The sequence below is a fragment of the Lepidothrix coronata genome, unplaced genomic scaffold (genome assembly GCF_001604755.1).
Source record: "Lepidothrix coronata isolate B3197 unplaced genomic scaffold, Lepidothrix_coronata-1.0 Scaffold154, whole genome shotgun sequence".
Taxonomy (NCBI): Eukaryota; Metazoa; Chordata; class Aves; order Passeriformes; family Pipridae; genus Lepidothrix; species Lepidothrix coronata.
The window spans coordinates 1,358,058-1,374,334 of record NW_016690334.1 but is presented as its reverse complement, the minus strand read 5'-3'; the positions used below and the strand labels follow the sequence as shown (position 1 = coordinate 1,374,334).

Genomic DNA, 16,277 nt, shown 5'->3' with positions numbered 1-16,277 from the left:
AATATAAATGAAGTCCAGAAAGAGAGGAAACAGAGCACTGAAATGACATGGAAGCATTTGGAAGTTCACTGAAAATTTTTCAAATCTAAGTAAAATTGGTTCAGGAGCCAACAAGGCTGAGCTGCAATCAGCTCACATTAAACAGTTGAACTACATTATAAAACTCTTGCTGAACATTTTTATTTGACTCTAAAAACTTCAGGGACCCTGAAAGAAGTCAACTTATAATTACACTCGCGTTGTCTTGACACGAGCTCAGCTCCAAATCTTAATTTATCTAAACCAGGCCCCATTATGTCTTCTCCGAGCAGAAAGAAACAACAGTGACCTCTGTATTCCCCACCACCCCCATAAACATATGTTCACTTTTAAGTTTTGGCATACTATTTGTCTTGATAATACCACTGGCGCTGCAGTGCGATAACGGAACTGAGACACCAGGAATCCTCCCTCCTCATCTCACTCAGCTTTAAAACACCCCCGGAGCTACACCGGTCTGAGAGCGCTCCTCCCTTTATCCACCTTGTTCTTCCAGGTCATGAGTCATTGCTCGGGGTCTCGAGGTCACCCTGGAGGCCTGAGTGACATCCTTTCCCCTCCAGAATCACCTCCCTGCTGTGAAAATCTCTGTGATCTGCTCCCACGCTTTGCTGCTTGTTGCCCCACACTCCTGGCACGCTCCCCTGGGAAGCACGGACAGCCTAGCTCAGGATCACTTGGCCCCAGTCTAATATCAACTACACCTGGCTAAAATCAGAGTGTCATCATGGATTCATCTCCACATTTACACAAGCACCATAAATCTGGCACCTGTGTCAGGGAAGGTGCTGAACGTGGTTTTATCTGAACGTCGCCTCTTCCTGTTTCAGCTGCGTCCAGTCAGGTTCAAACAGGTAAAAGCCAAGTCTGTGGCTTTAGTTTGGAATCTGTCACTCTTTATGCACTAAGAAATTTCAGCATTAATTCAAGCCTGGTGTCTACTGCCCCCCAAATCTGCTGTGTGCAGGTCTGCAGAGGTGGGATGCTCTGGGCTGTACGAGGTACCGCCTCTGCAGTCAGACCAAAGGCTGCACAGCTGCATTCCTGAATTTAAAGAAGAAACAGGATGATGAAGCTCTTTGCCAGGGAGCTGGGCTGCCAGATGCCAGCACATCCTGCACTGACACTTAAATTCTCTGAACTTACGGATATCAGCACGTTAACACATTTCAGACCATGAGAGTGGCACATGTGTTGCTCCTCTTGGATCCACTCGGATCACTCAACAAAGCTGAATGTTTGGGATGCTGAACTCAAATTCCCAAGACAACTCCTTTGTGAGGGGATCCCAATGCTGTGTCTCTCCAGCATTACTGTCCAGCATCAGTGATTTACTCACAGTTCCTTTAGCTGCAGATCCACAAACACAACTATGCTAAATAGGAGCTTTGTAGCCTCAACTCTTCTACTTATCCTCATTGTTCTTCAGTTGTAATCCTCACTCTCATTAACCACCTTAACATTAAAGATCTCTCTTTCACTGCCCTGCACACGAAAATAAATGACTTAGAAGAGAACCTATTTTTCTGTTCTGATTTTTAATAAATAGATGCCTTAAGGAGACACCCATCCCCCTTCCCCTACACATCTTCTCTTGTATTGTTTTGCATCACGAAGCTTTTCCATTTGTCTTCAATTACTTCAAGTTACCGAAATGCCATTAAGAATTGGAAGAAACATATTAAACCAAAGGAAAAGCACAATAACAGCTCATTAATGCACCATTCTTTTAAGCTATATTCTTGAATGGCTGCCTTGGAATCAAATGGTAGTTATAGTAAGATTATTAATGCTATGCAATGGCACCAGTCTTGCTTTGAAGCCTTTACATCAGAGCTTGGCTGCTCTTTCATATAAAACTGTCCATCAGATGCTCAGGTGATGCAGCACAACAGCTCTACAACCCTCTGTGTGTGTGCATTAGGAAGCACCCAGTTGGCTTGATTTCAATTTCTTAATATCCATCTATCAATAAATAAATTAATAAAAATATGACATTATAATTTTTCAAATTAATAAAAATATACAGTTCACCAACCCAGTTAATTTATTTTGCTGCTGACAAAAGAAAAAGTAAAAAAATTACTGTATTTTAGCTTTGTTGCAATCAGAAAGAGTTTTGAAGCAAAATTAAAAAGAAAATTATTTCTGTGCAGCTGCTTAAAGCATATGGTGTGGATTTTAGCTGGGCTATAAATTCTTGAACGGAATTAAGGACTTCACAGTGGATCCAAAACCAATCTGCTTCACAAAGCTGCTTGGGCTGGGACACAGGTATGATACCAGGGAAAAGCCTGGGAAGAGCATCCCCGCCTCACCACCTTGTTGGTTTAACCTCAAGTCAAGAAGAGAGCTTTAAGGAGGACTCAAATCCCTCAACTTTTCAATTCTGCCTCCCTCCAGTGCGAAACAGCTGCAACCTTGAACCCTTAAAACCTTCCCTTCCTTTCATGCCCAGATAAATCCTGACTTTCCCAGACAAACAACGCTGCCATCCCCCGAGGAAAGCTCCGCTCCCTCGCTCTCACAGGACAGCTTCTCATTGCTTTTCCAATCTTTGATCTTCCTGCCCAGTTAAACAGCCCAGCCCAACATGTGCCTCCAGATACTGCCAGCTCGAAATCGCGTGTGCCGTTTGCCACCCTGCCCTGGGATCACGGCCACGGCGGGTCTGCTTTCCCTGCTGGACCTCTCCTGGAGCCTTGGGTAACCCACATGCCTCCCTCCTCACCCCTCTCTCTGCATTTCGGGTTTCTCAGCTCCTGCTCTCACCCAGCTCCCAACCCATCCATGGGGAGCAGAGCAGCCCAGATCCCTCCTCCTGCCTCAGGCCACCGGCTGCCGCTTCTCTTGCATCAGCTCCAGCCCCGGCGCTGCTGTTGCATGATTCAGCTCAGTGACTCGATGAAAAACTAAGCAAAGAGGGAGAGGAATTTATTTTCCATCATGCCAGCACACTGAACTGACTCATCCTGTGCATTTGCTGGGCTCAGCAGGAGGGAGGAGGTGGACACCCCGGGCCAGGGCAAGGACACCCGCTGGTGTTGGTCCTGCACCCGCAGGGATCAGGTACAGCATGAAAGTAGAGTGACAAATACAGATGGCAAAAGCAGGGTCAGAGTGCCAAATGTTACAGAATTCCCCTCCCTCACTATTCTATTGATCAGTCTTTATAGTATGAAAGTGGATTGACTTTGTTAATATCTACATTAGTTAATATAATACACTCCGATGCAATGACGTGTTAGAATTTTACTGGAGACTTTGGTATTTTTCATGCTGAAGTAAAACAAACTGAAGGACAGCCTGGCTCTGGAAATAAGGACTTGGCTTCATGGAAGCTTAGAGCTGTCTGTGAAGGACAAAGAATATGCCTGAACACCAAGCTAATGCCAGCATCCCAGCCCCTCTGACACATCTCAGCCCGTCTGACACGTTATTTAAACCCTCACAGTGTTTTCTGGTGCTGCAGATCAGTAACTCCAGGGACACCTGGATCCACAGACAAGCAGCAGGAACACTGCAGAAATAGGGTTGATTTGCAAAGTTTTACTCCAATTAGTAATCAATAACGTGGGTGCTCGTGTTTAGTCAAATCATGTGGTACTTGAACTTAAAGGGCTGTAAGAACCCTGTGTGAAACCAGATTTGGAGTGGCCCAAGTTTGCTCATGCACATGGATAATTATTTACCCTTGCAGTTCTACACTTTGCATCCCATCCTCTCTCCTCAGTCAGCACAGGCTGAATTCTCTTAATGCTACAAAGCTAAAACAAAGAGATGACTTCCAAACAGGGGCCACGTCCTTCCCCCAAAACTGAAAGAACATCTTTCTAGTGAAGAGATCAGCAAATCATTTACTCTGTCACTAAATGGGGAGAGATGTCAGTTCTGATCCTCGAGGTTCTGCAAGAGCACAAGGATAGAGAACATCTGCCAGTCCAGCCACGTTTGGTGAAGCAAAGTGGGGCAGGGAGGAAGGGGAGAAAACAGAATTCCTACGAGGGCAGAGCAGCCTGGGCTATCCCACATCACCTCCAGCTTCCCAGGAGCTTCACATAAGGTGAGTGGGTGCTCTGACCTGCCCACTTACTTCTCCTCCTGCCTCTGAGCAGTGACCTGGAACCTACAATCGCTTCTCTCTCTTATGGACGATCCAAACTTTCATTTAGATATTTTAAAAAATTAGGTCAGAGGAATCCAGGCAAGAAGGAGCACATTAACAACATTTGTGCAAAACCCACCTGCACATAAATACCAAAATGCAACCTTTTGCTGGTATTTTATACTGAGCTCACCCTCTTGCTTCTCTTTTATGACAAAGCAAGACCAGACACCGATTTGTGTAGAGCCTCAGAGTAATTCTGTAATAAATACAGAGATAATCCTGTATTTGGAGAAGCAGGGACTGGATTCTCAACGACGCTCGGCAGAACACCTCACCCAGCCCAGCCCTCCTATCCCCATTCCTTCCAGCACCCTTCAAGCTCTCTTTTTTTCACGAGGATGAGAAGATGCTCCTGACCCTGCGAACTGAACCGGGGCTGCCTGTCGGAATCCTGCAGAAATAGTTTCCCAGCAGCGTTGCCGTTTCCCCGGAACGCGTGGCAGCGGCATAGCGGGGGCTCCGTGCAGACAGCCCACCAGCTGCCAACGGGCACTCAGCACTTTGTCAGTTATATAAAAATCAGAGGATTTGGGCTCACCCTCCCCAAAGTTGCCCTGGCAGTACCTGCTGTCTCGGTACAACTTGCCTGCACATGGGATGGGATGGAGAGGAACCTGCCAGAGCTTCAGGAAGGTGCTCGGTGCCTGTCGCTTGCTTCTGGTGGGGTATGTTATGTTTGGGACTTTGCCCGTTATCCCCACAGCTGAGAAATGGCCCAGGGTCATACAGGAGAGGTTCTGACTGTATCTGAGAGTCTCTAAGTTCTGTCCATTACCTGGAGCTCAGTGTCTCCTCCCAGGGATGCTTTTGACCCTGCAGCAGCCGCCCCACGTGCTCGGCAGGGAGAGCGCATCTGCCTTCGAGATGCTGGAGTGTATTTAAATCACCTTCCTCGGGAAAGATGTTGTTTAAACTGCAATCAAGCCAGCCAAAAATAAATAAATAATCATTTACACACTTCTGTAAACAAAGCAATGAATGGCTGTGGAGCTGCCTTTACCCCAAGAGGAGGCCGTGACCTCTCCCCTCTCCAACAGCTTTGGGGAAGAGAAGTGAGATGTGGAGTGGACATTAACAGAAAATTAACCGCCAGAAATATTCACTTTACTCCATTTTGGTAAATGCAGTGTTTTAATGGGACTTCCACTGAAAAGCAGGGGAAGCTCTGGGCCCAAGCACAGCGCTGGATTTTGATGTATGCTGTTGACTTCCCCAACACAGAGCAATTTGTAATAGCTTTGCCGCGCTGTTGTTTTCAAAGCTCCTGCTACATCACAAGCATTTATTTCTGACCACAAAATTACATTTATTCAACAGAAAGCAGCTCAGGGTCTTTAAGAGGTTAACTTCTGGAGTGCTTGGCTGCTCTCCAGCCTCTGTACGAGCATCAGTGCTAACGCAAGGCACACAACAGCACCCAGGCTGGCCGTGATTAATAGAGTGCTGAACACGCTGCTTTCCACATACACACACTTTTCATTCCCTTGCTTCCATAGATCATGGACTTATCCTCAAAATATCTGACTGAAATTGAATTTGGCTTCTCTCTCAACCGTTCATTTCCTATGTTATGCAAGGTTATATCCTTTTCTGCATGAGCAGAACCAAACCAGCTGCAGCTTTTGAGAAGAAAATGTGTTTTCAATTATGAAGCTGGCCTGAATATTGAACCACAGTTCTACTGCTACTCTAATTGAGCCATCATGGAGTGAACCTACAGGAAAGAAATTGTATTAATTAGGTTTGGAAATCTAACATGAGGAAATTAAAGGGGGTAAAATAAAAAAAAAATAAAATATATGAGGTATCAGCTCAGGGATACTCCTTCAAAATGCAGAAGGAATGTAGGTCTGTAGTGGTTTAGGCACACACATTATTAGAGTACCCCTTCAAAGGCACGATTAGGAGTTCCAGCACATCAAACTGATTTTCAGCTTCTGTTGTCTGCATATGGAAAATTATTAAATTACTCCACTGACCAAATTAATAGTTTAAAGAGCAATTCAGCTAAGTGGGGAGCCAGAGTGGTCTCCTCAGAACGGCAATACCCTTAAAAGCACTTGCTCTGTGAGAAGAACATGAGAAATGGCTTTCACAGAAATCAAGTCCAGTTTGTTGTTTCGGAGTCTGTGCCTTAAAGGGTTCCCCAAGTGAGGGATTACTGCATTACTGTTGGACAGTGCTCTTATGCCACATGAAAAGAATGGTAATGACCTCAGGAAATCCTTTCCCAGCCTTAAAATATCTGTCTGATGACTTCACAAATACGGATTCCAACATCAGATTTCCATACCACAACTTCAGCTCCGTGAATGAACACGGCCCCAAGACCATCAACTTCCTTTTGCTTTCTTCCTTTCAGGTTTCATGTACAAATATCCAGGCACTGATGTGCCCAGGGTAAAGCACAGTGACCTACCCAAAACACAGCTTGTTCACATGGCTGCTTGCAGGGGGGCCTTGCAAATTATATATAATCATTTCATGACTGGATGATAAAGCTCTTTAACCTCTTTCTGATTCTGTCCTGTATTTAGCCCAGCATAGGGTGAGCAAACCATTAATAAGTTGCATCCTCAGGTTAATGGTAAGGAAAAAAAAAAGATAGATTTAAGGCAGAAGTGACAGGAATTTTACAACTCTTAAATTAATGACTTTAATTGTCTTCTCACAGTAGCCTTTTTGCACTATCCAGACCTTAAATCTTTCAGGAAAGCCAGAAGAGTTACTCACAAAAATCAAAAGAACAATACCATCAGCTTTGAATCAGACACAACATTCTGCTCAATTAGAAAACTGCATTCAAATTTCCATTAAAATCCTAAATAAGGAAAAAGTACCATAATGAAACTATTCTCCAGTGATGAATTAATAGAGTCTCCTGCTGAACTAGGAATGCATTTTAATACTTGTAGTACGCTAAATTTCATTTCATAATGCTTTTACTTTAACTCATCATAAAAAAATCCAGTTACTTAGCACACTGAGATCTATACAAAAAAAGTTATTTCCAGCTACTAATGGAAACTGGCTATTTGATAACTGAAACAGTTTTTATCTGAATGAATGAGATAAATAACTAAGGAATACAGAATGTTCTGTACTGGGGGTTTATTTAGAAATTCATATTATACAAAAGGGAAAATATGAGGGGAAGTATCAATATTCCATGTTCAAAGGAAAGAAAAATTGGCTAAAGTGACCTGTGGATTTGTTTAAATAAAGTCAGCTGGCCCCAGGTTTACCAGCAGCTCCCATAAATCACACTTGGGAGGATACATAAATACCTGAGCTTAACTTCACCTCTCTCCAAGTCACGTCAGGCTCACCAAGGTTCAGTTCAAGGACAGTTTAAGTCAACCTGAGCTGACACATTTGCTCTGCTCCTGCCCTTGCCTTTGCTCTCCTGGCCTCCCCCCTGCACTGAGCCGCTGCTCTGAACCAACCTGGTGGGAAACTAAGCCAGCAAAAAAGGGAAAAAAAAAAGAAAACTTTGTGCCCTGACATGGACAGGGACACCTTTCACTAGACCAGGTTACTCAGAGCCCCATCCAACCTGGCCTTAAACAATTCCAGGGACAAATCTGGGGCTGAAAACTGATGTTTGTGTAGTAAAAGCCTGGTACCTCTTGCCCTCCTCCTCCTTCCTCCTCCCTGCTCACATCCCACAGAGACTGTGTGGCCAAAAGGTCCCTCTGCCAGCTCTCCCAGGACATTAAATATCAATTAACAGGTAACACACAATTGCAAAGCAATCCCACGGGGCTGGGGGGGTGGGTGTCCAGCAAAGCCATCTTGGGAAATGGTAATCAAGGCATCTCCAGTGGATCTGAAATGGGAAAAAGCCTATTTGCTTAACACACCTTGTCCCTGAGATACCTGGAGCATTCATCTCCTGATCTTTTAGAAAGTCAGCCTTAACAACAAACAGAAACCAGATCTATATCCTGAACAATCAAATATAACTCAGCAGAACAGACCAATATCCTTCGTATTTTGATTTGCCTCCAAAACAAGATACAGTAATTACATCTATAATCAAATACCACAATTCACAGCTTAATGTTGTGCATTTATGTAGTCAATCATAATTAGTTCAGGTTTTTTAGGTTTCTAAAACCCTGTCTAGATTATGGAGACTGGAATCACCAGCTCAGAGATTCAGCAGCACAATCTTGTAACGTATTTGTGCTTTGTTTACATAACAGGGGATTTCTACCAACAAATTTTACTCCTGTGAGGTTGAATTTGTACCAAAATAAACTTAATTTTTGTATCAGTGAAGCAAAACTACAGAGGAGGAGTGTGTATGAGCCATACACAGGAACAGGGAGCTGTCTCTGGCGAGATCTAACGGGGAAATCTTCTTCACTGTAGCCAAATTTGGATTTATGCTTCTTATTTGATCCTCAGACGTCCCCTTCATGAAAAACAGTGCTGAAAGCACACATGCACTTTTCAGTCAGTGCATTGCAAGCTTGAAACTGAAGTGAAAAAGGTTCTAAAAGCACTGCAATCCACTCAGAGCAATTTTAAAGTGTAAATTTCCATTGGCAAACGGACTCGCACAAGTCATTCTTTGTTCTCACAAATGTCTATTAGATACATCAAGGACAGAGCTGTCATGTTTATTTATTTATTTCTAGCAATACATGGGAAACTGGGTTGTAAAATAAAAACTACCACACTGCTTTTAAATGAGGAGTTACTGCCTAGCTGGGATACAGATTCAGCAGGGTGTCCAAATGCGAGCCTCAGTAAGGGGAGTTGGGCACCTAATTCCCTCTGCTGGCTCCTGGAAACACGCTTTAGGGGCATATTTCCTGGATAACTTTAGGGGCACAGCTCTGTAATGTGTAAGAGTATAAGCTAAAACCTATATCCACCACTCCACACAGGCATGGATCTTTATAAGGACAAATGGAATTTGCAACCTCCCTCCCGGATGTTTTCCTAGCGGTGGTGCCACAGCTCCCATCTGGCCTCCCGTGAGTGAGCATCCCACTGCTGGCCACGGCAAAAATGGAAAATCCTCTAACTGGCCCAGCTGCCCCTGCCTATAGAAATACTTCAAAATAACAACAGTTGGCTTTGAAACTCGTGTGTACTCTACTCGTGTGCTCTCAGGGGTGTGAAGAGAAATCAAAGTCGGAGCCAGCACCAGAGCTGTTAATGCTCTCTGTTGGTTTTCCAACAAACACCTGCCAACTTAAGGTTTTCCATCAGCCCTCTTAAATACAATGTTTTACAGCTGAGAAGGTTTGCAGTGAGAACTGTTTGTAGCATCCTCACTTGTTGTGTAAGTACATTACACTGCACTCATGAGGAGCTCAAAGCCTGGGGTCGGCAGGCACAGCGAGCTGGATGTGCCACCTGGGTCATGCCAAGGGGAGATGCTCAGGGGTGCTGAGAGCAAAGTGGTGTGGCCAGTTTAGGTTGTCCAGCACAAACCCAGTGCATCACAGAATCACAGAAAGGATGGGAAGTGACCTTAAAGGTCCCTTTCCACCCCCCTGCCATGGGCAGGGACACCTTCCACCAGACCAGGTTGCTCAGAGCTCCATCTAACCTGGCTTTAAACACTTCCAGGGATGGGGCAGCCACAACTTGTCTGGACAACCTGTGCCAGGGCCTCACCAATCTCACAGGGAAGAATTTCTTCCTAATTTAAACCTACTTCTTCCTCATTTAAACCTACTCTCTGTCAGTTTGTAGCCGTTCCCCCTTGTCCTGTCACTCCATGCTCTTGCAAAAAGTCCCTCTCCGTCTTTCTTACCCTTCAGGTGCACACACACATCCTGCACACAGCAAAATGCAAAGGGCTGAGCCCCTGCCCTGCCCAGGGGCTCTGTGCCCCCCTGGCCACGCTCACAGACCACCAGCACACCAGGCTCACGTGAAGCAGCACAGAAAGCACCATGAGAAGCATAAATAAGCTCTTACCTCTCCCTGGAAACTCTTCAGTAACGGAGCTACCTGTTTGCGCAGGTCCTGGAAGAGAGAAGCGAGACATTCCATCAGAAAAACCTGAAGGGACGGGTCGTTGTCAAGTTTCTCCTGACGTTATTTTCGGTTCTGAAGTGCTGCTTAAATTCTGATCACATTTTATGGGGGCTCTGATTAAAACAGGAGTGTACCTGGAATTCACTTTGAACAGGTCTGAATTCCCAGTCTGACATACACCTGTATCTGCTGCAAATGGTATTAATTATCAACACTGTGCTGATGTTGGGTAAGCACTGAATGCCTTCACTCCCCTAATTCAGCTGAAACATTAATGAGATTAGAAGTAAATGCCTCTATCAGCGTCCACAGCAGCTACACCTCTGAACTTATGCCAAGGAAATTCCCACAGATGGGAGCCAGGCTTAAAGGAAGATGACTCTGGACCATCATTTCAACTAAGAGTGCTGCTATTTTGTAAAATCTCTATTTCTATTTGTCATTTTCTCAGGAGTGCTCTGATTTTAGCCATCAGAGAACTGGAGCACATTTAAGATGACAGTATTGCTTGTTGTAACTCAAAATCTCTTCTTCCAAATCACAACACACCTAGTGCTATAAAAGTCATTAAAATACTGCCCACAGAACCAATCTAATGGTTTATAGCATATTTTTACTTAGCAACCAAGATAACTTAGGACAAAAAAAGGTATATCTATTGTACATTGAATTCTCTGTGGCTCCACTTTTACGCTGGTTTGGGTCTAATTCACTTGAATTCTCATCATTCTCATTACGTGCATGCCTGAAGAATAAAATCCTATAATTTTACAGAGGACAATGTTGCTCATGCACAGCCAAGATGCTGGATTCCTGGCTTTGCCACTGACAGGACACGAGCAGTGACCTCATGGTGAACTTACACCCAGGAATAAACCTGGAAGAGGTAAAAACCAGTGAAATGATGCTGCATTTAGAAGGGCAGCACTGCTTTGGGAAGAAGGTGAATTTCCCATCCTTGGAGACTTCCAAGGCCCAGCTGACCAGACCCAGTGTGAGTGCTAAAGGCCCATTTTTAGGGCCAGGTCTGTCAGATTCCCATCACTCCAGAGTCATGGGAACATGACTCACAACTGGGACAGCCATCAAGTGCTCCAGTAACCACGGAATCTTCCTACCTCCACACAGGCCACAGTCCCTGAGCTACCTGAACCTCCTGCAAGAGGTCATAAAGAGGTCTTCGAAGTATTTTCTCTCTATAAAAAGGGTCTGTTGAAGCCCTGAGCTTTTTGGAAAAAAAGGTGACCTTAAGAAAGTTGGGAAAGTCTCTTTTCCGACGCATTTACTTTTACATCTACAGTCAGGCAACATACTGGACATTAAACCACTCACCAAAACACTCTCAGCCCTGGATTTAATCTGATTTTCCTGAAGGAAAAGTAGGCTTTTGAGAGAACTGATTTTTGTCATTTAAATGACAAGTCATGCAGAGAGTTGGAGTATCAGGAGTTCTCCCACTCCCTGAGAAATGGCTTAGGGGGCCAAAGGCAAATGAAGCTATCAAAGACAAATGATCAGCCAAATTTCACTTCTGACATGGTTATTGCACTAAAATACAGCTTAATCCCCATCAAGGATAATGTTGCAGCTTTCTAAGCTCCCTCTTCACACTGAACTGAACTGTGCTTCTGTTCTTGCACCAAGCCAAGTCACCTGAACGTTTCCTGATATCTCCTGCTGCTTGTTTTGGGAAAGGAAAAGGTTAGGTACTGTCCTTGCATATCACAGCCACCTACAAATTACACCCCTACCAAAGCAAACTGGCAGGTTGAGCAGCTTTTCCCCACTCCCTGCCTCCTCAGGGAGACCCGGGGGCTGTGCAGGTTTTATAACATGTTTTCTTTGTAACCTGACGATGCTGACATTGAAGAAAGTAACAATAACCAGGATGGCAAAATAAACGTCCACATTCAAGGCCAAAATCTGGCATGGGAGGTTTTAATGCACAGCAAAATTACACGCAGAGAATTAGATTTACAGTCCAAATACTGGCACCCTTTATAAAATCAGGAAAAATTATACCATCCAAGCAAAGCTTCTCTTGAAATACAAATATCAGCTGGTCAGAAATCACTGGTTTTAGGGCTTTTGTCCCTGGTATTGCCTCTGAATTTACTGACTAGTTTGGCACCAGCCATGAAAGCGATGTCAGAAGTGAAAGCAGAAATACAGGAGATCTAATTCCAGATCCAGAGGCAGCAGAATGTAATCCTTGCTCCTCTCTGTCTGCATGGCAAGATCCTGCTATTTAACTGCATCCTCTGACACATCCAAACTTCTGAAGGGCAGGATCTGCAGCACTTTTTATTTCATTATATAAACTATGTCAGGACTTCACCTCTTATTCATCTTGAATAATGAGAGGTGTTGTTGGCTGTTTATAACAGAAAAGAGGGAGAGAAGGGGGGAGGAAAGGAATAAATACAAGGAGCATCCCAAAGGCACAAAAACAGCTGGTCAAGCTGTCAAACAGGGAGAAAAGCTTTCGGCTACAAACTCTGATTCCCACACAGCCTTCATTTAGTGAACTCAGGATGCCAAACACTCATCCCAGCCATCAGAACATTACCAAGCAAGATTTGTGCCACGATGGGAAAACCTGTCATGCTTGATTCAGACAGAGGCTTTTGGTGGTGGTAAAACATCTCCTGCCAGAGGAGGAGGCAGCTCAAAGTGCTTCAGTCCCACTGGTTATCCCACTGCAATCAGTGCTGGGCAGTCCCAGGACACGCTGGTCATCAGAGCACACACTTGAACAGAGTAAAATGCTCTGGCAACTTGAAATCTTCCCAATAACTTGAAATCCCTTGCAGCTGAACAACTGAGACAGAGCATCCCCCTGCCATTACCCTCACAGAGCACACAGGTTTAGAAAAGGAACTGCGAGGAACGAGCTCCAGCATTTGGAACACAATCAAATACTTCAGGCAGGTGAGTGGATAAATGGCAGAAGCCATCACAAAATGCACGAACCCCTTTTTCACACCAGTTTTTCTCTTCGCCCCTCTCTTCCAGCCTCCCCCTTGGAAAGAGTTTATAGGCTACTCGTATAATTCCTTCCTTGACGAAACAACATCAAAACTTTAGACAGCTCACAATAAAAGGGAAATAAAAATAAACAGACAGAAGTCAGGAATACATATGCCTCGAGTCACCAGCTCCAACTCTGCCGGGGAGATTTATTTTTGGCAGTTTGGAAAAATTCCTCATCAGACTTTGTCTGGAAATATTACCCTAACTTCAAATAGAATTTTCTCTTCTTTACACTAAATTGAACAGAAAGAAGGACGTTCAGTTCAGACCCGGGGGAATCTGCAGTGTTGGTTAGCAAGGACACCGCATGATTTATTATCTGTTTAAAGTGTGGTGGCCTTTACTGCCTGGGCTGTGATCAAAACAGGAAAAGCATCCAGCTCCAGCCCTCACACAGCTACCAAACCACTGCAGCCAAGCAGAACAGCTGAAAAGGGTACATGCAACTGAATGTTAAAACAAATTATAATTTATCAACATAAACACACCGAAATATTTGAGTATTCCTATACAATCCCATTATTAGCCTATTTTTCCGTGCCATCTAAATATGTGCATCCTCTCTCTCTCTGGATGATTTATCTGGGGTAGAGCAGTTTTCTGAAAAAGGCTGTATCACAGACAAACTCGGTATCTGAAGCAGAGCCTATGAATTAGGATGTTGTATCATTATCTGAATGAAATCTGATCGCTGAGAACCAGTATAGCGTTTTCTTTTTACAAGGGTATAAACAAAGAGTTTATATTTTGATCAAGTGGCTACACAATGAAATCTGAATCCACATAATTTTTAGCTGCCTTTCCATTCTCATTAAAAATAACTCCACGGAAAATAAACCAAGAATAAATCTAAGTTAAAATCCTGGGCAACAAATGCATCTTTCTGACAACTAAACTGCATTATTTATCTGTATCTTAATACACTGTGTACAGTACAAAGGACACATCAATGCTCAGGCTACCAACACTGTATCTGTAATTTACTTGAGGTCTGAAGCTACACAAGCACCTTCTGATCTCTTTGCAGGCTGCTCCATCTCATTTACCTCCCAAATGCTTATCTCTAAATGTCACAACAAGAGCCCTCTGACCCCCAGTTTGATAAAGTAGTCCAGCAAGGCTGAGCTTGACCTCCACACCTTTATCATCCACACACAAGTACTGTGCCCTTGTGAAACAAAACAAACCCCAAACCTGGGCGAGTGTTCTCTCGTGCACCACGTTTCCTACGGATGGTTCTGTACATCGACTGCTGGAGACAGGCATTGGCTGGGGAATGTCACTGTGTCTGGGACAGAAATCATCATGAGAAGCAGCCCACTGGTATCAGCATCGGTGACATCATCAGCTCAGCTGTCACAACCTATTTTTGAGCTGCCTTATCACCGGCGAGATGCTACGGCTTTCCTGCCGCCTTCCCCTTTTGTGTTCCCTTCCCTGTTTGCCCACGTGGAATAAGGCACTGAACAAGTGCCCCGTGCTCCAAATCAGCAGGGCTGGACAACCTGACTCCACATACTTTCTTATGAGAACTTATGAAAAGGAAGAAAAAGAAAAAACCCAACCCAGAACAAACCTCAGACAACTCCCAGTATATACTGACTGGGCAGGAAGGTACCTGTCATTCATCAACATGTAACACTTCCCATCCCTGGAGGTGTCCAAGGCCAGGTTGAAGCAACCTGATCTAGTGAAAAACATTCCTACCCATGGCAGGGGTTGGAACAAGATGGTCTTTAAGGTCCCTTCCAACTCAAACCATTCCATGACTCAATGATAAAGAAAAAACAGCATGGCTGAAGAGGAACTCTCCTGCCAAGAACTGGGAACCAGGCTGATCCTCTCTCTCCGGAGGCAGTGTGTTGGTATGATGGATATCTGTTTCTAGCAACTGGGAGGATGTTTATCCATGTGCCCTCCCAGCCAGGGCTCCACACACTCCATCCACGCAGCTTTTATGCCCATAATGTCGAGCTCCTCCTTCCCATAAATGCAGCTGGAAGGGGGAGAGGTGAAAAGCAGCCGAGCGTGAAGGATTTGGGAAGAACGCTGGCATCACCTTCCGAGGTGTGTTTGATTATTATACACTTCAAGGACACAAACTTGTCGCTGCGAAACACACAAATCAGCAAGTTAACTATAATTAGTCGTAAGCAGTTCTGCTGGTTAATTAGAGAGAGCAGCCAGCACAGATGCTTCACCCTGCTATGGGGAAACGGGTGAGCGAGTGAGGATCACTCACTCCACTACCAGTACACAAGTTTTAAATATTATTTCTTTTTTCTTAGGGAAAAATCCAGAATATTCCATTTTTTCCATCAGAAATCCTGGGCCCACGTGACTGGGAGTGGAGTAAGGGAAACATTTAAGTCTTTATGTTTAATTAGTTCCAGCAAGTTCCACTTTGCTTTAATCTAAAAGAGATGAAACTGAAATCCTCAATAATTGTTCAAACAGGTATTATACAGTAGCTCAGATGACTGACTTAATTCCTAAAATATAAGGCAAAGTAAATCATATGAGTAAACAATTAATTGCTCAATTTAGACTATGATTTAATGATATAAAACCTCTTATTGCTTAAGGCTGCTGAAGTATTTACTTGAAATCCGATCATTAAAGAATGAATCATGATCTTATCAATTTTCTGATGTTTTTAGTTATTTCAATACACTAACATGCCAGTGTTTTCTCTGTACAAAAAAAAAAAAATCTTTTAAAGTTACATTTATAGATATGTTTCAACCCTAGCACAATGATAAATAAAAAATCTTGATTTACAGTAGCAAAACGTACACCACAGTACTTTCGGAAATATTTCAGCTCACAGATCTTGTGCAAATTCCATTAGCTTTAATTATTTATTAGCAGTAGATTTAGATTACTGTTCTTGACCTATTTTTCAGTGCATGGACCCACCCAGCGAGAAGTGAAAAAAATATTCCATTTGTGAAGGGCTGATTTAGTGAGCACAGACTTCATCTTCAAGGAGAATATTAAGCAAAACCCCGTGTGTTGTAATTCGAGGGGAGAC

General features: G+C 43.9%; 1 protein-coding gene across 7 annotated transcripts in view; it reads right to left on the bottom strand.

The window, feature by feature from the left end:
• The window catches only part of CUX1 (cut like homeobox 1), a 272,065-nt gene that overhangs the window by 154,587 nt on the left and 101,201 nt on the right, over window positions 1-16,277 (bottom strand). For all 7 annotated transcript variants that reach the window (XM_017828880.1, XM_017828881.1, XM_017828884.1 and 4 more), the window contains exon 3: window positions 10,151-10,198. In XM_017828880.1, coding sequence (XP_017684369.1) covers window positions 10,151-10,198 — 48 coding nt within the window. The remainder of the gene's footprint in view (window positions 1-10,150; window positions 10,199-16,277) is intronic.